We start from the raw sequence: 25,737 nt of genomic DNA, 5'->3' as shown, positions 1-25,737 counted from the left end.
ATTTTTATGCAGTGTTATGTTATGTTGATGTAATTTGTTTTGTCGAATGCCATTAGTGTGAGAAGTAGGCGCAAAAGGTGCAAAAGGACAAAATAGAAGCGTTTTAATATTTGTAAAAAACTGATGTATTGAATCTACTGAAGCTAGATATTGTTGTCATTTTTTGCAAATGTTTTATTCCTGTTATGTTCTTAAAGGAATAGTTCATCCACAAATTTAAATTCTGTCATCTTTACCTCGCCCTAATGTCATTTCAAACCTGTCTGCTGTGATTTTTAACATTTAACACAAAAGGTTCAATTCTGAAGAATGTTCACGCTACTCTTTTCCATTCAACGACAGTTCATAATAATCATTACTGTCAAGCTCCAGAAAAAAACAAAAAGTAAGTAGTCCATGCAACCTGTGCTCTATATTCCAAGTCTTTTCAAGTTGTATGATAGCTTTGTGTAATTATCAAACCAAATTTTAAGTCATTGACTTATAATCTTCCCCTCCGTGGTTCATGAAATACCATTTGTTCTTGCATTCAATTCAAATATGACGCCTTCAGACACATCAGACCAGCTTTTGATGTCATTGGTTCTCACATGCGTTGTTATCGAATTTGCTGTGCCTGATTGAATAATCAGAATGGAGATTCAGATTTGAGATCTCCAACAGAGGGGAAGATTTTCATAGACTAACAACTTTGATTTAGGTCTGTTCCTCATAAGGTATCTCATAGCATTGGTAGACTTGGAATATAGCACTAAAGTCTAATGGACTAGTTTTATGGTGTTTTTTTTTTTTTTTGTGGTCATTATCGTTGTATGGACAGCCTGATCTCATGAAAATTATGTGACCATGGCAACATTTTGTCAAAACGAAATTGCGTTCTTCATTACACGTTTGGTGCAGTTTCCCAGTGAAATGTCCAGTGAGGGGCGCCAAAAGCGAGTGAAATGGTGTCGTAAGCAGACCAGGTTTTTAAGGTAAATGTTAGACCTAAACCTAACCAACAGTGTCCTAAAAGCAAATGAAAGGTAAACAAAACAGACATCCTTACCCTAAACCAATACTTAAACCTAACTGATAGTGTCCTAAAAGCAAACGCAACATAAAAAGCAAAATTTCTGAAGCAAGCACGTTATTTTGTGTCGTCAATGACACTTTTGTCCCAGCTTGGCTGGGCACAAGCCTCTGTCTTCTGAGTCCAAAGACCAACACTCTATCAGGTGAGCTGCCGTGCAAGTTAATCATGTTGGAATATGTAGATGGTTCTGTAATACAAGCATTAAAATGTATAGTTTTTTAAAAATTATGTATTAGATTAGAATAAAATGTTTGGATATCATAACATAGCAGTGTGTGTTTAACTGAGCAAAAATGTATGTGTTTATTTAAGTGTTTATAAAGTCATAATCAACCATTGTACTCGAGATTTGTGTGAAAGTGAATAAAACACACATTTGTTGTAGCGTCTCTTGTGTTAATTTCACCTGAAAACTGTGGCGAAAGGTAAAACTCAGTTTGCAAAAATGTAACTGTAATGTTCATTCTATAAGACTAGGTTGTGTATGGAATAGAACAGCATGTATAAAAATGTATCCTTTTTGTTAACACAGAAAATAAAACAACATATGAGCAATGTCATTTTTGAGAATGAGGAAATGATGGCCAAATTCTCATTTTTGGACTAACTATTTTACCTTTTGTAAGCTGATTTCATCACTGTTTAAGGTTTAACAGTTAACCTCCAGTCCTTTTTACTTTCTATAGACACATGATATTAACTGTCATTTGCACCTAAAACCTATTATGTTTATCTGAAACGTTTAATATTAATGGCTCTCCACTCAAACCAGGTATGACTCTAATGTCTTAATTTGAAAGTACATTCAAAAACTTTACCTGCACTCATTGCGCTTCTGTCAGTCCCAGAGAACGGGAAAAAGTCTTGCATCTTCAGTGTTGAACAAAACATTAGTGTTAATGGCCGATGCTGCTAATAGGGAAGGCAAAAGTCAATGATGGAAAGGGTGTAATCAGTAGTAATGAATCCAGTGTTGGGCCCTGACCTGCCGCCCCAGTAGGATGATGCTTTGAGAATGGATCAGAACAGACCTTGTGTCCGCATGAGAGTGCAGTTACAGACACTGACAAAACAGTTTCTGGCTTTGACTACTATAGAAAAACAGCTGTACAATTTTGATCCTCTTTTATTCCATGTTTGCAATGTACTTGCATGTAACAAAAAGTATGCTGCTAGGGTGTTGTAGGTGGTTGCGAGGACATACAGTTTCTATACAGTTGCTAGTGTGTTCTCATTGGTTGTTAAGTGGTTGCCTTCTGGCCCAACTCAAGAAAGCCACCAACCAAGTCTCAATTATATTTTGGTCCCTAGATATGGCTTGGGTTCTTCCTTCAAAGTAAATCCATTGGATTTTGCAGTGGGCACAGGCTCACTAAAACTGGACAGTTAAAGTCTGGAAAAACATCACCTGGTCTGATGAATCTGGATTTCTGCTGAGGTACACAGGTCGTAGGCCCACTGCAGACTCAGCTTTCTGTTCTTGGCTGACAGAAGTGGAAACCGACGTAGTCTTCGGCTGTTGTAGCCTATCCACCTCAAGGTTCGACATGTTGTGCATTCTTAGATGCTATTCTGCTCACCACAATTGTACAGAGTGGTTATCCGAGTTACTGTAGCCTTTCTGTCAGCTCGAACCAGTCTGGCCATTCTCTGTTGACCTCTCTCATCAACAAGGCGTTTCCGTCCGCAGAACTGGTGCTCACTGGATGTTTTTTGTTTTTGGCACCATTCTCTATACACTCTAGAGACAGTTGTGTGTGAAAATCCCAGGAGATCAGCAGTTACAGAAATACTCAAACCAGCCTGTCTGGCCCCAAAAATCATGCCAATGTCGAAATCACTGAGATCACATTTTTCCCCATTCTGATGGTTGATGTGAACATTAACTGAAGCTCCTGACCCATATCTGCATGATTTTATGCATTGCACTGCTGCCACACGATGGACTGATTAGATAATCGCATGAATAAGTAGGTGTACAGGTGTACCTAATAAAGTGGTCACTGAGTGTATGTCCTTAGCTCAAACGATGCGGGGAAAGTTATGTGCCATATTTAAAATACTTAAATTAGGGTTTTTTCTCTAATCTTTAACCCTAAGTACGAGCAATTGTCACAGTGGGAAACACCAACAGTGTTGGGTAAGTTACTAATAACTAATTGTTTCTCTAAAACTATCAGATTGCACTATTTATTACTTCATGGAAAAAGTAATCATATTACTAAATACTTTACTTTTAAATAAATACATTTTCACAGAAAGGTTTCTTTTTTTTCCACTCAACAAATTAAAAAGTTATGTCACACACAATAAACACACTCCGCATCACACGCTTCCCCCGTCACAGAAATTCAAACAGATATGAACTTTACATCTGAATGTAATTTCTATTTTAAATGTATTCTACATAAATATTATTTTAGAAATATGTGTAAGTTACAATTTACATGTACTTAAATATAATTAACCTAACTGATAGTCAGTAACTGTCATTTGATTACATGAATTCAAACTGTAATGCTTTACACTATTTTCTGTATTATTTGTTATTAAAAAGTAATTATTTCACAGTCACTAATTACGTTATTATCAGATCGCAACCAACAATGAACACCACTAATGAAAATTGCAATGCTATTTAAGTATGTGAATACAGAGAAGATTACATTTGTTTTGTACCAGCTGATTCATTGCATTTCAACAGCACATGAACATTACATGCATGGCTGCATTGTCCACCCTCAAACCAAGATGTCTAAATGACACCAGTACCCATGTCAAAGCATTTCAGCTCTTGACTCAACATTACCATGACAATTTCAATGTCAAAGATGTCAAATACACATGAAGTCCAACCATTGTTGGACGCCCCCCCACCCCCCACCCCCCCCCAAAAAAAAACATGCAAGAGTGAAGTAAGACAGCACCACATATAACCCCATGATAGAATATAGACTATCAGTTTGGAGACAGATCAGTTTGCATGAGGAGCACCAGCCATCCCAGGAGTGTGTGAGCATGTGTAAGAGAGTTTGTGTGTGTGTTTTGAGTGCTGTGTTGCTATTGGAGCGGTGTAAAGCTCTTGGAGGAGCCCACTCATATAATGGAAGTCACAAAGAGCCACTTCTCTCCACGCTGCACTGATGATGTGAGTATAGCACTGCCAATGTTTCTTCATGTATTTGAGTGTGTGTATGTGTGTGCCTGTGTGTGTGCGCTTTAATACGCTGTAATGCTGCATGATGTTAAGTCTGTGGTCTGTGGGTGTACAGTACTTTTCCCATTGAGCAGAGACCTTAATTTAGATAATGTGGATAATGGGATATTAGAATACATTAAAATAACAGGGCACAACTTTTTCGGAAAGGTGTTGTGGCTCTTTACTGTTTCGGTGAGCAATTATGTCATCTAAGTGTTTCAAATTGACTTGATGGTGTGTTTTCATTCATAGAAGTGTGAAATTAGAACACAAAACACTTAATTCGGCAAACAGACTTAACTTGAGGTAAAAATCTATTAAAAGCCTGTTTTTAAGAATAGTTAAAAAAAAAAAAAAAAAAGTGTAACCAGTATTATAACATAAAAAAATCTGTATTTCCAGAAATTTCTGATGATTTTTTTGTTTGTTTTTGGGATGATTGCATTGTGATTTAGGGGGAGGGGGAGGTAAAAAAAAGAAACTAAAAAAGAGATCTTTCATGTAATAATTCCACCATCCATCCATCCATCCATGAACACAATATTAAAGAAACAATGGCTTTCCCTAAAAAAGGTCAGGCAGATGACAATGCACCATAAAGCAAGCTGTCAAGTGACGCCTACAAAATTCAGATGAGGTTTGTCGAACAGGGGTGAATGGACACAAACCTGCAGAGCCAGCTGAGATCTAAAGAGTAGCCGTGGGAGACTCCGCATAACATGAATTGTTCTCTTAACTATGTAGGAGGCCGTCTTTCTTGGTGAATTTATGTAGGTGTTACTTTTCTATAGATACTCACCTTCAAAAGACATTTTCGTTTGTGCTAGTGGTATGTAGGGTGAGCTAACAATCATTGTTCTATCTGTATTGTGGTATTAATCTGTTTGCATTTCCTACTTATGAACAAAAGCCTGACTGAGGATTAATAAAATGATATTACATGGCCAGTGTTAGGAGAGATGTTACATTCCTGGACCGGATTTGGAAATTCTTCGGTTTTCCCTTCTCAAATAGATAAAGTCATAGAAATGCTCATAATTTTTTGTTTTGTTTTTTAGAACAAATATTAATTATTTTCTGTAAACATTAGCTATATATGGTGGTCCCAAAAAAGAACTAGGACATTTACACACTTAAAAATGTACAGTATGAATGTATTTGCATGATATAACAACATGTATCAAACAAAGTGGCATTTTTGTTTAAGAAATTTTCTGCAAAAGATAGGAAGTTTGTTAAGTTCCAAATAATAATAATAAAAAAAATAGATATTTTTTCCAAATTAAAACAAGAATCATTTGGAGACTTTCTGGCTGACAAACTTTGTAGTGCATGGCCCATATTAATGTGATGAACTAAACCTGTGAGCTTGAGGGGAACTGAAAAATTAAGTTCTGAGAAAAGCTCTAGCATTATTTGTGTGCAGACGCCACTTGCTTTGAAATTTTGTTATGTAATGTAATGGCATTCATACACTTTAAAGTGTGATTTAAGTTTCCAAATACTTTGGGGCCACTGTATGTAAACATACAGTATGAACAGGAATAACAGGGCTAGTAGTCAGCTGTAATATGTGCTCAATGTGTGAGTGCAGTTGATATCAAAAAACCCTTTGTTGTCCACACTGATCTCATGGACAACTTGATGAGTAATAGAGAAAAATGAAAAACAATGCAAAGGCTGATGCAGAAAGCTGTCATTCTATGTATCCTCATGTGCAGAAGTCATTTGACCCCAGGAGACCCTGAGCACATGCATGAAAGAAAGCTCTTGAATTCACTGGCTGCCATGTGTAGGTGTCCATCACATTGAGCCCATCATTCCCAGCAGGGACAGCCAGATCCCAGCTGCCAATGGGCATTCGGCAGGGCCGGCACGCTCTGCCAAAGCGGGCCACTTCTGCACAGTGTGCAAACATTTTTGCATCTGTAGGCGTACAACAAAAGACACATGCATCTGAAGAAGTTTCCTTCTTTTGTTTGTGGGGGAGGATGCAAGAATCCCTAAAAATGTGAAGTATTCAAATGTGGCAGTTAGCGGCAAAGATTGTCACTGTTCTGTGCAGACTTGAGCGCTTTTGTGTCAAACTGAGCTTCTTTCTTGAGCTGTCATACAGCCACAATTAACCATTGAGAGCAAACATCACTGGAAGTCTTACAATGAAGTTCATGGGGTGAATATAGGTAAAGTGGGACACTGTGAGAATTCATCATTGTCATTGTTTTTATCATTGTCCAAACAGTTACATCAATGTAATCCCATTCTAGGGTGGCAATTAAAGTCCTTTTTTTGCTAGAAATTCTTCTCCCTGCCCAGTAGGTGGCGATATGCATAAAGAATGTGAATCATCAAAAACACAAGGACAAGATGAAAGTTAAAGTGGAGATTGACTGAGCAGGGAGGAGAATTTATAGTAAATATTGATCTGTTTCTCACCCACACCTATCAAATCTCTTCTGAAGACATTGATTTAACCACTGGAGTATTATGGATTATTTTTATGCTGATTTATGTGATTTTTGGAATTTCAAAATTTTGACACCCCTTCACTTGCATTGTATGGACCAAAAAAGCTGAGAAATTCTTCTTTCATTTGAGTTCAGCAAATGAAAGAAAGTCATTCACATCTGGGAAGGCATAAGGTTGAGTAAACTATGAGAGAATTTTCATTTTTGGGTGAACTATTCCTTTCAGTGTCCCACAGTGCCCTTATAAGGGCAGATAGTAAATGTAAAGGGTCAGTTTCATGACCCACTGAAACAATGGACAACATCAAACTCAAAGTCTGTCTCTGTCTATGCAATGGAAAACCCAATAAGGTGGATTATTTGGCATGCATTATGCACATGCATACCTGCATTGACCCACAAGAGTAGCCTACCACTTGCCAAGGATGTTACCAAGATTGGGGGACACCAAATGTAAAAGTTTAACAATCGGTTATTGAAAGACCCATTGATCAACCACTATTCTGAATATTGAGGGTGCCATGTCCCCCTCAGTGTTTATAATGGCTATGGCACACCAGCTTACCTCATAAAGCAAAGATCGTTTACATCTCAAACTACAATTCTGGCTCAACTCATTGTCTTACAGAGCAGTTTAAGTTATCTATAGCCTATATGCCCTTTGAGGGAGCCTGCAATTAATACAGCAGACCAAAACAGGGCCAGGTTCATTACCTCCATCCTCATTATGCATGTTCAGGCTCTGATCTGAGACTATGTTTAAAGGGCTTCCCCCATTAACAGCAGCTGACACGTCCCTGTAATCAGTCTGGCTGCGGTCTGTCACATTACTCGCTGTGGTCGTTATTCACGGTTGCGCCTTTGGGGCAAAAAAGCACCGGCTCTTTGGCACTAAACGTCTGATAATGTAAGTGTGGTGTGTTGCTGGCCCTGGCTCACTATCGAGCGTTTTGGGTGATTTGCGGGGACGCACTCTAATCAATATCTTCTGAGGTGTCGTTATGACGACATGAGCTCTTTACTAATTGCCCGCTTGAGCGACAGCGGCGATAAAAAGATGCAGAGCGGACCGCGCAAACGAGACGGCACCTCAGACAGGGTACTGATGGGGCCGTTATTAAATCATTACCCACCGAGCCGATTAACAGCCTTGAAAATGAAGACATCCTCTCAGTTTATAGGGGCGCTGTTCAACATTTGCCTTCTAATAGAATATCAATAATCTCTTCAGGCTGTTTGAGCTCTGGTTTGTACACTTGCATCCAGTAATAGTAGGCATATCCTTGACATAGAGTCAGTGATAAGCGTATGTAGTGGCAACAGATGGCTCCATTTGAAATGCATTCAAAAATTGTCATGACAATCTGGTGGTGTTCTGAGATCACAAACTGTTCCTAAGACATGCTTATGATGACAGCAACACCTTCTCAAAAATAACCCCTGCATGGGTGGTGACATAAATATATGATTGATGTACAACAGGAAGCTTGCTGTTAATTGGGGATTTTCACTGTACTATCAAAACAAGGGGGGTGTGTAGCCGACTGAGGTTTCCTGTACGCAAGTCGATTTAGAATCTCATTCAAGCTTTTTTCCTGCTTGATGAAACAAAAAATGCTAAAACAATTACAGGAAAATAACTAATCACTGCAAAGAGCTATTGATTTATTCACCAAATATGAGAATAAGCCCTCTGATGATTTTCAGAGGAGAGCTGCGACCCTATAAAAGAACATTTCTCTCAGTTATTTGTTAGAATTATCGCAGATTTGTCCTGAAACACATCTCACTGGCAAGGAACAATATGGTAGACCTATAACTTTACTCTCAGAAAGATCTTAAGGGTTAGCATATTTTGAAAATGAAATATTCACCTCTTCTCTTCCTCTGAATCTACTAATGAGTAGGATAATAAAATATCACAAAAAGAGCAGGTCAATTTTTCTTCTGCGTAGTGTGTCGAGAAATTGTAAATATGAAGAGGCTTGCAATTATGCACAATATAAAGTGACTCTCATAGGAAAGAATGAAGAATGGTTAGATTTCAAGATGTTTTCTGTTTCAAAGTCATAATGGTGCTTCTGAGCATCTCATAATTTCACGCTATCGTTAGACAATCTTTTTTTTTTTTTACATTTTTAAAGAAGAAATGATTGAGATTTTACCCTACGATGAGCAGGGTAAACTACTTTAAGCTACAGATATTACAGAGTCTGTTATGTTCGTATTTCTATAGAGGCCTACCTTGAAAATATTATAAATTGGGTTATTTAGCTGACATCCGATATCATCTACATCAATCAGAGCACCAGGAGAAAAGGAGAGTTCTCTCTATCCCCTAAATGTAGGAACACATCAAAGCCGTTTTAGATGATTTAGTTAATTAAGGGCATTTGTGAGTGTCAACCTGGAATGTAGGGGCATATATGCACCATACTGCCCCCTGTCCGTTTGATATGCCATAACCCCAAGCTTAAAGTCACTGGCCCCGCTTGTCTTGTAAACGGAAAGCAATGAGAATCAAGAAGCTTTAATGGCATGGTTAGAAGCTAGAACACAAATTGGCTCAGTTCTATAATGCAATTAATTTAGACAATAAAATGCTCTCGCAACAATTCATACGTCTCTCTGACTATTATCTGGGCAACAAACATTAATTTTCAATCATTCCATTCAGGGCCGTCCCGTCCTACAGGCGAAACAGGCGGCTGCCTAGGGCCCCGACGTGCCTAAGGGGGCCCTGCGAAGGTGCCAACGTGCAAAGAAAAATGAACAAGTCATAAGATTGAGAAACATTGATGACTTTTATTTTGAAATTCTCTGCAGTCCTAAGGTTTCAGTGGCGTGCACTCAGGAGAGGACTTGATCATTTAACTTACAAATCACAGTGACTGTGAAAACTAAAAACACCATATTAAGTATAAAATGAGCTCTGAATTATCACTAAAAGAAAAATAACTGAAAGTTACAACAAATAAAATAACTAAAATCTGCAAAAAGTAAAGCTAAACAGTACACACTAATCTAATTAATTTAATTTTCTTTATTTATCACACATTATACATTTTGCACATATATGGTAAAATTCTTCTTTTTCACATATCCCAGCTAGGCTGGGGTCAGAGTGCAGGGTCAGCTATGATACAGTGCCCCTGGAGCAGATAGGGTCAAGGGCCTTGCTCAAGGGCCCAACAGTGGCATCTTGGCAGTGCTGGGGCTTGAACCCCCGACCTTCTGATCAGTAACCCAGAGCCTTAACCGCTGAGCTACCACTGCCCCCCAAATCTGCATAATATATTCATAATGCAAAGCATTGCTGGAAAATGGAGCACGGTTTCTTTTCACAGTATTATTAGACACAGATCGCACACCTTGCTGAATAATGCTCATGTCTGACAGAAACGCAGGAAATAAGTTATGAAAAATATTGCTTTGTGGCTATTTGAGACTTTGAGGTTTACTTTGTGTAAAGGATAGCAGAAACAGTGCTTGACAAATCATTAGGGCTTTTCACATGTTCTCAAGAATAATCTGCTGGGGAATGAATTAAAGCACTGCAGATATAAAGACACAAAAACTAGAACAGAGTAATTATAAGCAATTAAACTGGAAAGATCTCTGCTCTCTAAGTGGTATGTGTTTGTTCTTTACATTTGTTTACAAATATGTTAAGTCATAGGCTATTGTTAAAAATGAAGGATCTAATAAAACAAAAGGGTAAAACCTGATGCAGAGTATTTTTAAGATTTTTAAATATTTTTGATTTTATTTTCTAGCTCTTTAGAAAAATGTCTACAGATCAACAGAACACCAATAGTCTATAGACTACTGATCCGAAGAACAAAATGTAGGCTGTTAACAAAAAACTTTAAACCCTACAGCAAAAAAATAAAATAAAATAAATTAAAAAAAGGCTAAGAAGAGGGCAGCCTACTTTGCTGAACTCCAGAGGCTGCAGAAGAGTGCGTTAAGAGTGCGTTTTCACTACTTTGGCTCAATCGCAAATATGTAAGCTATTTTTAAACTAAACAACTAAATATTTGACGAATTTACCGACTGTTTCAATTATTTACCCTGCATTTCCATATATTATTTATTTATGCAAAATACAAATTAAAAATAAATAATAATAATAATATATAAATAAAATAAATAAATGTAAAAAAGTAAATGGTAAAATTAATGTTTAGGATAGACGTGCGACCAAAACACAGTCATATCGGCCGTTTTCACGATGAGTGTGTGGGATGTCGGAAGTATAATGGAAGAGAGACTTGTTTCCAGAGGTGAACCTATGTGCCCTGAATACACATACTGTATATAGGCTACACACTCAAGCCATTATTCCGACAGTCATAACTCAGGCACAAGTCGAGTAGATACTTGACTAGCCATCAACCACTGACATGTTCTGTGATTGGGACACTGCCTTGAATGAGCTGAGCGCACGCACGGACAGTTTCTATAAAGCGTTGCTTGATTTTTATTATTTAAAATGTGGGGTTTTATATGCCCGTACTTTGCTAAGTTCATACCATGAGGGCAAAAAGCACAAAATTCAGAAGGAATCTGAGTTTTGGAAACGTTTATTGACATTAGCAATGCCGTTATTTTCAAAGGCAGTCGATAATATAGCCTACTGTATAATATGCATCATTTATCCATTAGCTGCAGTACATTTTACATGCTTGATCTACTTAAATCATCATAACTGTTAACTTTGCGACATTTATTTAATTATTATACACTAAATGTGCTTTAAATGTGTTTTGTAAAATACTTTTATAAAAATCTCGACTCTGTTATTGGCTCAAATTTCGACGTCAGCTCTGTCCTCCCCCGTGTCTCTTACTTAGAGAAGTTTCTAAACCCACGGGGGGAATTCACTTATCATCGTTTAATTTGGTCGCACATTTAAATCTCATAGCGGAAAGCATTTCTATTTAGGTAGGCTATACATGAATTTACATTTGGAAAGTTTTAGTCGCTGAAGTTTTGGGGCAAGGGGACTGTTGTATCAAGTAGCCTATAGCAATTCGATGTCTATAAATTGACATAGAGAGAAAAACATCAATTCTCATGCATGCACCTTGAAATTGTTAACAACAAACCACAAGAGCGCAATGACACATGAATATAGGCTATATAAACAATAATAATAACATGATATGGGCTAGCGCGATATTAATCATAAAATAATCCTTTTTGAGCATCATTCTAAGTATAGGACATAATTACTAAAAATATTTCTCTCTTTCCAAAAACATGGTGTCTATTCAAATAGATGTGGCGCACTTTCCGACAGTGCCGCTGAAGCCAAGGTAGAAATTCCGTGATTGTGTCTCTCATTTGATTGTGGTTTTTTGATGCTGGTTGAGCGGCGTCTCTTTGCTCGGCAACACTTGCGAGTTTCCAATACTCAATTTCCGGATAAGCTCCATAAATGGACGAAAGGGGTGTTGCTGTTTATCGGATAAACCCATGTATGGCGTGAAAATGAACCGGAATCTCTGACTGAGAATGATGCGTTGTAGCAAACCAGTCGATTATTTACATAGAATGCAACACTTTTCACCAAATTCATGACTACACTTAGCTTAATTTTGGCTTAAGAAATATTTTAAAATAGTAGGCGATATACCATGTTCGATTTTCCTCGGAGCAAAATGCTTTTTAAGCAAAATCGGCTTGTGCAGAAAGGATTCTCCATTGACAAGCGTTACCTCCACACGTCACACCATCTAGAACCAATCAGATCGCGCAGCGCTACTTTTCTTTTGCCATCCAGTCCTTATATGGCCAGTGACGTCACGGCACATTGATGGGCTCCCCATAAATACATACTACCACTAGCAGCTCCACAAGGATCTGTCATTCAAGATCACAGAGCAGCCAGATGGTATCACAGTGAACGCTATAGCCTACTCGCAGAGTTCAGTGACAGCTTTCCACATGTAACGTTTAGAGAGTTGTGAGAAGCAGTGGTCGTTCGCACAGGCACAGCATTTTGCACGTTGTGAACATCTAAGCGAGTGGTTCGTAAACGACTGAATGATGACAGCAAAAACTTTAGAAAAAGCCCCCGTAACTCTTGGCGGCTTTGTGCACCCTCTGTCCGAAAGCATCTACTCAGTGGACGAGATCACATCACTGCCTGCTTCTGTGACTATATTTCCAAATGGTGATTTGGGAGGACATTACGAGCAGATCAACGGGACTTCGGGAGGTAAGAAAAGCCTAAGGCGCGCATCTCACCTGCTTTCGTACTCACGTGCTCAGTGCTTTTAAATGTTGAGCGTGTTTATACTGTAACCGAGTCATCACTCACATCTAAGGGTATTCAGAGGGAATACAAAACATGAATATGAGCTCATACAGCTTTTCTATACATGTGCGTAAAGGTGAAGTTCTGGGTACTCGCTGCAAATCGCATGACGTTAAGTGGCTTCTGGGCTCTTTCTAACCCTAATTTTTGTCTGATTCTTTTTGCAGATGGCTTGATCAGCGGGGACATGTGCACAGATAAGCGTTCTCTCGACTTGTCCTATTCCAGCAGCTTCGCGCAACCAGCTGGCCCTCGCAACCAAACTTTCACCTATATGGGCAAGTTTTCCATCGACTCCCAGTACCCAGGAAACTGGAACCCAGAGGGCGTGATCAACATCGTGAGCGCGGGGATCCTGGGCATGACCCAGCCATCCTCAGCATCCTCGTCACCTGCATCCTCAGTCTCCCCGAGTCACTTCTCCAGCACTCTCAACTGCACCATGGCGCAGAACCAGTCCGACATGGAGCACATCTACTCTCCTCCGCCACCCTACTCTGGATGTGGAGAGGTCTATCAAGACCCATCCGCGTTCCTCTCGACGTCCACTTGTCCGATCTCCTATCCCCCGCCATCCTACTCATCCCCCAAACCAAACACAGACTCCGGGCTGTTCCCCATCATCCCGGACTATGCCAGCTTTTTTCAGCCTCCGTGCCAGAGGGACATGCAGTCCATGCCCGACCGCAAACCGTTCTCCTGCCCGCTGGAGTCTTTCAGAGTTCCTCCACCCTTAACACCACTGAACACTATCAGGAACTTCACACTGGGGGGGCCTGTGTCTGACGGACCCAGGCTACCCACAGCCTACAGCCCGCAAAATCTGCCCCTCAGGCCCATTCTGCGCCCGAGGAAGTACCCCAACAGACCCAGTAAGACGCCCGTCCACGAGCGCCCCTACCCCTGCCCGGCGGAGGGCTGCGACAGGCGCTTCTCCAGATCGGACGAGCTCACCAGACACATCCGCATCCACACCGGCCACAAACCCTTCCAGTGTCGGATATGCATGCGGAACTTTAGTCGCAGCGACCACCTGACGACCCACATCCGCACGCACACCGGCGAAAAACCGTTCGCGTGCGACTTTTGCGGGAGAAAGTTCGCACGGAGCGATGAAAGAAAGAGACACACCAAAATCCACCTGCGACAGAAAGAGAGAAAGTCCTTGTCATCTTCCAGCTCAGAGCGCAACATCACCATGGGCTCATCCGCGGGCATCTGCTCGTCCAGCTCAAGCCAGTAAATTTTCAAATGGACTGTGCAATATCCAACACTATATAGGTAATAGCTAATGAAAATAATCATGCACCACTCGTAATATATTCAAACTGGGTGAACTGAGTGAAGTCAAACCACAGTGACAAAAGGACACATTCATTGCGCGCACTTTAAAGGTGGTGCGGTGGTGCGTTGCTCTTCCTTTCATATATATACATATATATATATATATATATATATATATATATATATATATATATATATATATATATATATATATATTTTTTTTTTTTTTTTTTTTTTGCCTCAGTCGCATGCTGACTGAAAAAAACGCACTTTGTTTGAATATTTAGGACAATTAATTTAATAAAAAGAAATTAACCTTAAACAACACGTGGAAGGAAAGGTGAAATGTTGAGTGCTTAAACTCGAATAGAGGTGCTGAAAGATTTGCCTCTGAAAAGTCCGTTTAAACCTAATTTCAGCTAAACTAATGTGTTATTTGACAAGGAGGTTCTAACATCACCCTTTTCTCCCATTGTCGTGCCTTTCGTCCATTCATCTTGTACATAAACCGAGCTTTGAATTAAATTGTACATTATCCTTTAATATGAAAGTTTTCCAGCATATATTTTTGTACAAGTTGTTTCGTGTCAGAAGTGTTGCATTGTGGTTAAAACAAGGAATGTAAATAATTGAACTCATAGCGACTTGACGTTTGTTCTGTGGTTGTTCTAACTGATATCAATGTATTTGTTATGACATGACTAACGCAGGTTAACTATGTCCAAACTACTTTGTCAACATGAATATAATAAACAACACATGGATTGTGAACTTTTGTTGTTGACTGCAACTGTTTTTTATTACACATAAAAAAAGGTGTAAAAGGAAAAACCGTATAGGGGCATTCCCGATTAGCCATCACTGAGCTCTGACTCATGATCTCACAAGGGCCACAGCACCTACACACTTTGTTTACAGTTGCAGAAAGGGTGAATATTCACACCCTTTTATATGTTCAATATAGGTTAACACACACACACATATATGTATATATACAGTATATATATATATATGGGGAAAATAATGAATAATGAATATGTTATGGTTAGGTTCCTTTTTTTTGTGACTTTTTTTTTAAAGGAAAAAGCCTATTTCCCATGCGTCTTTTTTCTTTCTGAAATCATATTTTTTCTGTCCTTATACAAATAAATAAATAAATAAAATGTATGAAAAAGTAGTTAAGGGGTTGTAAAAAAAAATGTGCATTTTAATAAAACTTTCAAGCAGCCAAAAAAAATTTCATTTGTGAATTTCAATAAATTAACTTTATTTGATGCAAAAAACAATATGTAATGAACACTTTTTTTCAGTGTCTATGGTATAAAAATCGTGGTTGAACATATCAATCTCCACATTTAGTGCTGGGACAACCCCGTATTTACATCAGGAAACCATATTGTTGGTGGCATTAAAACTTTGGAAAAGCCTATGTCACTGTCTGACATGTACATTTAAAGCCATGGTTTCTTTGTAATTAAAATAAGATATTTTACATTATGGGACAGAAAACACTGCAGTTTTAATAGCATTTCTAAACACTGAAAGCAATTTCTGAACCACCCAAAATTAAAATGTGGGCAAGTGATAAAAATCGGCCTCTTTTTTTAACATTGTATTCAATAAAGGTGCTATATATTCATAAATGAAAATTTGAGGCACTGCAGACTGCATATTATCCACTTTATATATGCTACTACTGAGCAACTCGCAACAATCAGCACAATGACAAATTTATCAGTTGCATACGTTGTGATTTATTTATTTATTTTCTGTTCAATTGACAGAGCAAGGTCTATAAACATAAGTCTAAACTGAATATAGGAAAGGACGGCGTCTAATGTGATGAAATTATCAAATAATCTGTCCTGTTATTACCTTTAGGCTTGCAACACAAGTCTGCCTCCTACGTTTATGTTTCAGACATATATTTACCTATGTGTGGGAAACATGAGACCACATTAGACATTAATATGTCTGGATATGTCTTTGGACATTCACATTGAACGTCTGATTTTAAAAGGGATTTCACTCTATATGACAGATAACAGCCGGGCAAAAGAACACACCCATTCCTGACAAATAGAAACATCATAAAACAAAGCAAAACAAGTAATTTCACATTTTTGTCCTGTCAATTAATTACTGAATGTTTCTTGAATTCAGTGTATAACAACAAACAGCTAACATGGGCCAAGTAAATCATTATAAGAAATCAAACTTTGAGAGCTTTGTTGCATACTTTGACAAAGTATAGCAGCAAGTGCTGCTTTATAATGCACTTTAAACTTCAAATAAAGAACTGGGGACAAGTAATTGAATGAGTAATCAGATTATGAACAAATGCACAGGCAGTGAATAATTTAAGAATAACTTTATATACACTTTGCATATGAAGTGCACAAAGTGCAAGTTAACACACTTTCAATAAGGCTCAATACGTTAACATTAGCTGATGCGTCAGCCTATCATGAACTAAGAATGAACTATTTCATAACCATTTATTAATCTTGGTTAATGTTCATTTATAACTGCACTATTTTTCATTCTTAGGTCATAATGCATTAAAAATGTCATTTAAAAAAAAAAAAAAAAATTTCTTTAAAAATTTATTATTAGGTATAAAGTAACATTAACCAAGACTAATAATTGCTGAAAACGTATTGTTCATTGAAAGTTCATGTTAACTAATGTAAACATACAACCGGTTGCCAAAAGCAAAAGTCACTTGTAGCACAGATGACAAAGTCAAAATGAAAAATGCATTACAAAGATTTTAATAGTACTTTAAACCCCAAATTATAAACAGTACCATAAGTATAACTGTCTGTGCACATGGTGTTTTAAAATAAATCAAACACATGTATTTAAGACACTGCTGGGCCAAAAAAAGTTACCGTTTGGATTTAAGGCAGCGTTATGATCTGGGGTTGCTTCAGTTGGTCTGGACTATGCTCAACAACGCTATGTGGCAATAAAATGAAGTCAGCTGACTACCTGAATGTACTGAATGACCAGGTTAACCCATCAATGGATTTTTTTCTTCCCTGACGGCACAGGCATATTCCAGGATGACAATGGCAAGATTCATAGGCTCAAATTGTGAAAGAGTGGATCGGGGAGCATGAGGAATCATTTTCACACATGAATTAGCCACCACAGAGACCTGACCTTAACCCCATTGAAAGTCTTTGGGATGTGCTGGAGAAGACTTCACAGAGTGGTTCGGCTCTACCATCGTCAATACCGCCTTTAGCTTTGATTTACGAAATACATTCGTCGTGGCATTGTTTCGACAACCTTATGCAACGTCACAACATTTATTTCCATCCAGAGTTGCATTAATTTTTGGCCGAAATCTTGTATTGACAATGGGAGTCAAACCACTCCGTAAAGTCTTTTCCAGCACATCCCAAAGACTTTCAACAGGGTTAAAAACAGGACTCTGTGGTGGCCAATTCATGTGTGAAAATGATTCCTCATGCTCCCTGAGCCACTCTTTCACAAATTTAGCCCAATGAATCTTGGCATTCTCGTCCTGGAATATGCCTGTGACATCAGGGAAGAAAAAATCCATTGATGGGATAACCTGGTCATTCGGTACATTCAGGGACACAGCTGGCTTCATTTTATTGCAGCATAATGTTGCTGAGCCTAGACCCAACCAACTGAAGCAACCCCAGATCATAACCATTATTTAAATCCAAACGGCGACTTTTTTTTTTTTTTTTTTTTGGCCAGGCAGTGTATATTTACAGTATATGAAGTGTGCACTTATACAAGAGTACATGCTTTTCATTATTCACAAGACAGGCCATAATGAGTACATGCAGCCTATGAGGCACATAAAGTGTCCAAAAAAATAAAATAATCTTGCTGGTGTGGAATGGACATTACAATCATGTAGGGGTGTAGTGTGGTCCCAAAAAAAAATCAAGCACATTTTAACACAGCTGAGAAGGCATAGGCTATATTAGGTCCATTCCAGTGTGCATGTTTCTACACAGAAACTTCAGGACCGGGATACAGCTCTCCACCACACCAGAAATCATCCGGTTGGGGTATCTCTAAAAGCCACGTTTCATTTTCATCATTCTGCTCTGACTTTTCCTCAGCAGTCTGTAAAACTTTGTAGTAGTGACAGTCTCTCCCATCATCAGGGTCATATGGTGGTGCCAATATATCAAGGAAAGCAGCCGGTCCATCGACTGCATCAATTTCATGAAGGTTGTCTTTGAGTGGGGTCAAGATACAAGGGCCACTCTGCTCAGAATACTGTCCCGAAGACCTCAGCATGGCTCTCCTCACATCATCGCCCTTGAAAGGCTCAAAGTGCCCCTCACTTTCACTCTCACCCCCATCAGCTTTATCCAACTTGTCATAACACCTTATATTGACTTTGCCATATAGGACCTTCAACATGCCATTCATCCCAGGATGGTCATGTAGAGGTATGGAAGCCCCTGCCTTAAGCAGAAACACTCCCATGCTGAATACATCAGTCTCGCAGATGTGCATGTATGTGACTGGAGGGAAAGCAGGCGACTGATGGGAGGATATGGAGACTTTCTTCGGTGGCGCAATCTTCAGATCCGCAGCACTGATCTCGGACAGCAGGGTGACCAGACCTGCTTGCTGGTCTAACAGCACCTTATTGTCCCCAAAGCCGGAGGAAGTGCCGTTTTTAAAGGTCAGACAAGCCTGGCTCACGATCTTCTGGATCAGCGAGGTCTTGTTAATCCTCGGCATGTTTAATATGAGAAAAACGGGACCGTGATTTTCCTTGAGCGACTGAGATGAACAAAGCTGTTAAATCGGACGTGATGGTCTCGTTTAAACGATATGAACCAATGTAATCTATTTATGCTAAAGGTACCGATAAAAAAACTCAATTGAAGAAGAGACATTAATTTCAGCGTCTGGATCAAATTCACAAATCCGCGTCTCCAACACTCCATTCATGGCTATCAGATCTTCAGTTCACACCTACTGCGCATGCGCAGGTATCATGACGGGACTTGTAGTTCTTTTGTATTTGAGGATGAGGAATGAATCCTCATAGTAATAGGTTAATATGTGAACAGATTATGACTTGCCATATCAATACACTCTGTCTCTGAAATAAATGCATTTTGGAAACCTGCTGACAGTTTCGTTATAGCACAATGTAACTGAGTAACTGTAGGCTACTACAATACCCAGCAATCCGCTCACATTTGTCCCTCTCTAGTGTATGAGGGGTGGGAGGACCATGCGGGCCATTCAACTCTGTCCCTTCCCCCACAGCCACTTTGGACCACAATAACACATCAGCACCCCACCAAGATCAACACTGCATTTAATTTATGATGCACTGGGCAGTTCTTTAAATAAATTGCTCCTAAAACAAACGGAGTATACAGACTATTTGCAAGTAACAATTTTTCAAATGCAATAAAAATGAACAACTATTAGAACTTAAACTAAATGAACATTTTGAAAATTGAAATCATATTACTTTACTGATTACTTTATCGAAAAATGTATGACATTACTTATTACTTTACATTTAAGTTACTTTCTGAAACACTTGTCACAGAAAAGTTTTTGCTGTATTTGATCAACACATTCAAAATACTGTCTACACGTCCTTGTTCATTGTGGCACACAAGTCATACACTCAGCACCACACGTTTCTCCTGTACAATGACTTACTGTATTAGGGAGCATATGATCTTCCACTGTCACAGAAATGCAATCAGATGTACATATGACCACAATTCATGTTTTAAAATCGACATAAATAATACTTTTAGAAATGTGTAACCCAAGTCATGTACTTAAAATTAATTAACGTATTTGAAAGTCAGTAATTGTAATCTAGAATTTAAAATGTAATGTATTACACTACTTTTGACTAACTTTTGATTACAGTAACTAATTACTTTGTAATCAGGTTACACCCCACACTGCATACACTGAAAAGCCTAATAAGCTGACTACTCAAATGATTGAGTAAACACGTTCCCTAAGTTGAATCGAGTAATGGCGTCTCCAAAACTTGTGTAATTAATTTTTACTTGTTGTTCATATAGAATGAACTTAACTATTTAAGTTAAGGTAACTAGATGCAAGTAGACTAAACTCAGATTTGCCATTTAATTATTGCTGTTTCTACATAATAATTTTTTGTTGAATTGACTCAAATTTAGATCATACAATAACAAAGCTGTTCTGGGTCAATCATTAAATGATCTTAATTCTCCACTGAAACACACTAAAACCTGCACTTCAGTTGGACATGTTCCAGGAGGACTGAGATAGTGTTAACAGGGTCCGGGGGACACAGATCACCCTAATGTTGTCACTGAAACAACGGTTTGAAACAAAACAACATAATTAATACATCAAAAGAGCTAAAACCTCTATGAATTCTTAATAACAACTATTTAAAGGCCTCCTAAAGTTCCCTTTGACCAAGTAAACATGATTAAATAATTAAAGTGCAAGGGATCATACGTATTCTCCATATCCTCAATTTTTAGTTATTAACACTTAAAATCAATAGATTTGTTTTACGATAACTAAGTTCAATGAACATACACTACCGGTCAAAGTTTTGAAACACTTACTCATTCTTTATTATAATTTTTTTTTCTTCACATTTTAGAATAATAGTTAAGTCATCAAAACTATGGAATAACATAAATGGAACTATGGGAATTATGTTGTGACTAAACAAAATCCAAAATAAATCAAAACTGTGTTATATTTTAGCATCTTCAAAGTAGTCACCCTTTGCCTAGAATTTGCAGACATGTACTCTTGACATTTTCTCAACCAACTTCTTGAGGTATCACCCTGGGATGCTTTTTAAACAGTATTGAAGGAGTTCCCATCTATGTTGGGCAATTATTGGCTGCTTTTCTTTATTATTTGGTCCAAGTCATCAATTTCAAAAACTTTTTTTTAATTTTTTATTAAATTTTATTTTTATAATTAAATAAATTAATATGTTGGCACAATTATATTTTTGTCTACAAAACTAATTTCAAACATTTAAGCATATGCCTTCAGATCAAAAGATTTTAAGATCATGAAAAACATTTCAGTCAAGTGTTTCAAAACTTTTGACCGGTAGTGTAGATATTTGAGTTGTGAGCCCAAAACTTGATGTTTCATGTAATTTTTAATTAAGACAACTTAATTTTTATAGTAATGACAACATTAGGGTTTACAGTGTACAAATATCAAGTCTTTATTTGGGTAAATTATGTGATACTCTTTTTTTGTGTCCAGATGTATTCATTTGTCCAAAATACATTAAGCATGTAATTAATTTTCTCTTCCATGATGGACATGTTTTCAATTAATTTCTGAATTAATATTAATTTTATTATTTTTGTGGAGCATAAAGTTAAAAATGTCTAGGTGGTGTAACCATCCTGAGATTGTGAAAAGTCATTAAAAAGATAAAAAAAAAAAAAAAAGAACGAAAACTGCATAAGTAGTTAGGACTAATCTTTTGTTATTATTTCTTAAAAAATATATTTAAAAAATGAAGGGGCCTGGGTAGCTCAGTGCGTAAAGACGCTGACTACAACCCCTGGAGTCGCGAGTTCGAAACCAGGGCTTGCTGAGTGACTCCAGCCAGGTCTCCTAAGCAACCAAATTGGCCCAGTTGCTAGGGAGGGTAGAGTCATGTTGGGGTAACCTCCTGCAGATGCTGCAGAGAATAGCATAAAGCCTCCACACGTGCTACATCTCCACGGTAATGCGCTCAACAAGCCACATGATAAGATGTGCAGATTGACAGTCTCAGATGCAGAGGCAACTGAGATTCATCCTCCGCCACCCAGATTGAGGCAAGTCACTACACCACCACAAGGACTTAGAGCAAATTCCAAATTGGGGAATAAAAGGGGAGAAAAAAAAAAAAACATTAGTGAAGCAGATTTGTTTCAAAATGTTATTAATATTTTAAAAGCTTCCTCCATCAAATCCAAATCAGTGGCGTAACTAACATGTTGGAAGTCATTTTTAGTTGTTATGCGACAAAAACACATAAAAAGAGGAAATTATATCACAGAGATGACCCATGTAGACCCTCATGACTGTGTGTCAAGATCAATAAGTCTCTTATTATCAGATAATATCAGATAATTTGTGATGGCTTTTCATGGCATGGCAAGGTTAGCTGAGATTCTCATTTGTCAAATCCAAAAACCCCAAGAAAGTATAATATTCATGGTATTTTTGAAAACCGTTTCCTACATTTTTTTTCAAAACCTTTTTAAAAATAATTATTAGATTTAAACACTCAGTTACATCATGTATTTAATGTGTAAGAAAAATGACAGGTAACACCTGTTATTAAATCAAAACATTTGTTGAAAATTATATAAGAGTTTTTCCAAAGCTGAATGAAACCAACACGAATACAAATGTTACATTTCTAGGAACTTGGCACATGCATTGTTTAAAAAGATTTTTAAAAGACAAATAAGGACATATCTGTTATCTGTTATCTGTTATTGACCCATTCATGTTCATCATGAAAGTAATGTAATAATTATTCTCAGTGTACATCCTCTTTAACTCAACACTTTACACCTTAATTATCAAAGCTGGTTGTTCATTCTATTTTGTCAGGCTGGTGTTGTTAACGAGAGGACCGGAAGCATGCATGGACCGAGTGCAGCTCTGAGTCAGTGAAGTGCGTACTCAGGACATGTACCTTTGTGCATGAGCACCACAAAGACCATCCTCTTGAGAAATAATGAGAGCTGCTCATTTACTCAGAAATTAGGCACATCCAAATACCATTTCCGTTTAATTCAATTATATCCTTTCTTAGCGGCCAGGATGTGGACATCAGACACATAAGGGAGATCCGTTCACCATTTTTGAAGGTCTTTGATTAAAAGCTCAGATAGGTTGGTGTACTGTATGTGTATACATGAAGCTTAATCAATGCCCCATTTAAAGGAATGTTCTGGGTTCCATACAAGTTAAGCTCAATCGACAACATTTGTGGCATAATGTTGATTATCACAAAAATTAATTGCACTAAGTGTAAATAGCACCTGCCACACAGCGCGGCTATAGACTTTATTCCCAGCAGCGCCATCTTTGATTTTTAATAGGAATGGCAATGAGGCTGTGAGGGATAGATGTACAGTCTCTTCAATGGACAGTACTGCAGTTTTAAGTGTTTTTGATCATTCTGCGGACAAAACATTGAAAAATATCTTTCTAAGAACATTCAGTAGACAAAAAACTCCAGACAACACGAGTTGGAAAAAATCAGATGTGATGGACCAGCCATTCATGCCGTTGAAGAGATGGTAGTCTATCCCTCACAGCCTCATTGTCATTCCCATTAAAAATAGCGCTAGTGTGAATAAGGTCTAAATGCTCTCCAAGAGTCTTGTGAAAACAGAAATTGAAGACAAACTGTACCCCAAGTGTTGCTGCAGTGGTTTGGGGTGTAATGACAGTGTGAATGTGCTTTTTTCATGCAGATGACACAGGTTCAAATCCGCCTTTTCTCCCACTTTTATCCATCCTGTTTCCAGTCTCCACTCCTTGTATTTACTTTAATACAGCTTATAATAATTAATAAAAAAATAAGAAAGTTTTATTGCCTTTAAGTGAACACCAGGGAGTTGAGAGAAAGGTTTGACGTGATCATAGTAAAACCATGGTAAAATTAACCATGGTTTTACTATAATAATACTGTAGTAACCATGTTTTTTTGAAGGAACCCATAGTTTTAATGCAACTAACCATATGGTGTTAATATAGTAACCATGTTTCATTTTTGTGGGAACTATGATTTCATTCAAAACACCACGGTAATTCTATGGTTACTGTAGTAAAACCATGGTTAATTTTTGTAGGGGAAGGTTAGGGCTTGGTTTAGGGGTAGGGGTGTGTGTAGGATGTCTGTGGGACTCTAAATAAACAGAATTAACATGCTACAGTGATGCTCCTATACTGTATGATAGTATTTAAACAGGGGTGCAAACAGCATCTGTTACTACTTGCACTTAGTGCAAAGAAGATGCTTTATGTTGCTATTTACACCTAGTGCAAATAATCACTCCATTCATTTAAGGGTAAATTTAGTAATTTCTGTGCCACTAGTGTCACCAAACGGTATTGCAAAAAAAAAAAAAAAAAAAAAAATGATTGGTTGCAAACAGGTTTCCTGAAAACTGCTGCCATTGGTTGGACAAACAAATTGTCCCACCTCAAACTCACACCTTTGGTTGAGCCAGTTTGTGAACTGAATGTTGTATTTGGCTGGTTGAATTACACACATCACTTTTAACAATATAAATTTTGCAGTTGTTAGTTACAGTATCTAGTTTTGATTTTCAAGATTGGGGTCAAACTATCAAAACATTTGTGTCCATTTATAAAATTTATCTCATTACCACTCCAAATGGTATGAATCAACAAAGACTTCAGATACAACTTCAGCTCATAAATTGTCAATGTTGCTCTGTTTAGAGAAAGCCCTTTTGTGGACAAAGCTTACATATTTCTCTTACAATCCCTTACTGTTATAAATAATTCTGCAGACTTGTATGTGTACATTAGCTCAGAATAAGCAAGTTTTTCCAATCGAGATGCAATCGTTCTCAGCAGCTAATGTCAGGGGAAGATAAAGGCAACATTATTTGCAGATGCTTAAAATGTGCATGACTAACATTGCATAGAGGTCAAACAGAATGGAGTTCATGCATCTCTTGTAATTCCAGCCAAGAATCCTGAATGAGCAGAGCAAAGGACAAAAAGACTTTCTACTTGTTCAGATATCTTGTGGTGAACGTTCCCATTGTTGTGCTCAATCTACAGTCTGTTCTGTTATGATTGTTGGTACATGCATGCCTTTGTCAGTGGTGAGGTCTTTATTCCTTCACAAATGAGAATCCATTGATTTCTTGAGGATACTGAAGCAATTACTGTTTTTAGATATGTGAGCAATTCCCGGGGATAATACATATTCATGCTTTAGATTTTCGGAACATATCTGCATGGTTAAGAGGCAAAGGCCAATGAAAATGTTGTTGTTCTTGACATGAAGAAGGGTCACTCCTGTTAAATGCATTGGTTTGATTATCCATCTATTCTGTGAATGAGGGGCTGTCATACAGGCGGCACATGCGTAAGCTGTCTTCGTCATCACTTCATTAGATAAAATTCCAGCTAAACAGCTTATTCACAATCACACAATCAGAACATGTTTTCACAAGTGTGTCACATTTACACCAACCCCAGTGCAACATGTAATATCATGAAGCATCATATGGTGAATAACTGGCCATACATATAATTTTTTGTCAATTAGTAAATGGGTAGTTGATGCATTTTTAAAAAAATGATTATTAACATCTAGAGT

General features: G+C 37.8%; 2 protein-coding genes across 3 annotated transcripts; one reads left to right on the top strand and one right to left on the bottom strand.

Moving 5' to 3' along the window:
• The first annotated feature begins 4,087 nt into the window (after positions 1-4,087).
• Positions 4,088-14,481, top strand: LOC127426748 (early growth response protein 2b-like). Of its 2 annotated transcripts, none has more exons than XM_051673760.1 (2): positions 4,088-4,223; positions 13,235-14,481. In XM_051673760.1, exon 2 carries the CDS (start codon positions 13,255-13,257, stop codon positions 14,308-14,310), a length of 1,056 nt encoding a protein of 351 aa, XP_051529720.1. In that variant the 5' UTR covers positions 4,088-4,223; positions 13,235-13,254; the 3' UTR covers positions 14,311-14,481. The 2 variants fall into 2 exon arrangements, with proteins under 2 accessions (XP_051529720.1, XP_051529719.1); XM_051673759.1 differs by lacking the exon at positions 4,088-4,223 and adding an exon at positions 12,624-12,968.
• A 1,198-nt stretch (positions 14,482-15,679) lies between these two features.
• LOC127426761 (2-aminoethanethiol dioxygenase-like) lies at positions 15,680-19,321 on the bottom strand. Its single transcript, XM_051673776.1, has one exon. It carries the CDS (start codon positions 19,095-19,097, stop codon positions 18,348-18,350), a length of 750 nt encoding a protein of 249 aa, XP_051529736.1. The 5' UTR covers positions 19,098-19,321; the 3' UTR covers positions 15,680-18,347.
• Between the last annotated feature and the right edge of the window lie 6,416 nt (positions 19,322-25,737).

Source organism: Myxocyprinus asiaticus, chromosome 36 (genome assembly GCF_019703515.2).
Source record: "Myxocyprinus asiaticus isolate MX2 ecotype Aquarium Trade chromosome 36, UBuf_Myxa_2, whole genome shotgun sequence".
NCBI classification, from domain to species: Eukaryota; Metazoa; Chordata; class Actinopteri; order Cypriniformes; family Catostomidae; genus Myxocyprinus; species Myxocyprinus asiaticus.
This window is presented reverse-complemented; position numbering and strand designations above follow the sequence as displayed.

Coding starts and splice junctions, on each gene's coding strand:
- LOC127426748 (XM_051673759.1), top strand. CDS start 12,794: ATGATGACAGCAAAAACTTTAGAAAAAGCCCCCGTAACTCTTGGCGGC. Junction 12,969..13,234: donor GATCAACGGGACTTCGGGAG/GTAAGAAAAGCC, acceptor TTCTTTTTGCAG/ATGGCTTGATCAGCGGGGAC.
- LOC127426761 (XM_051673776.1), bottom strand. CDS start 19,097: ATGCCGAGGATTAACAAGACCTCGCTGATCCAGAAGATCGTGAGCCAG.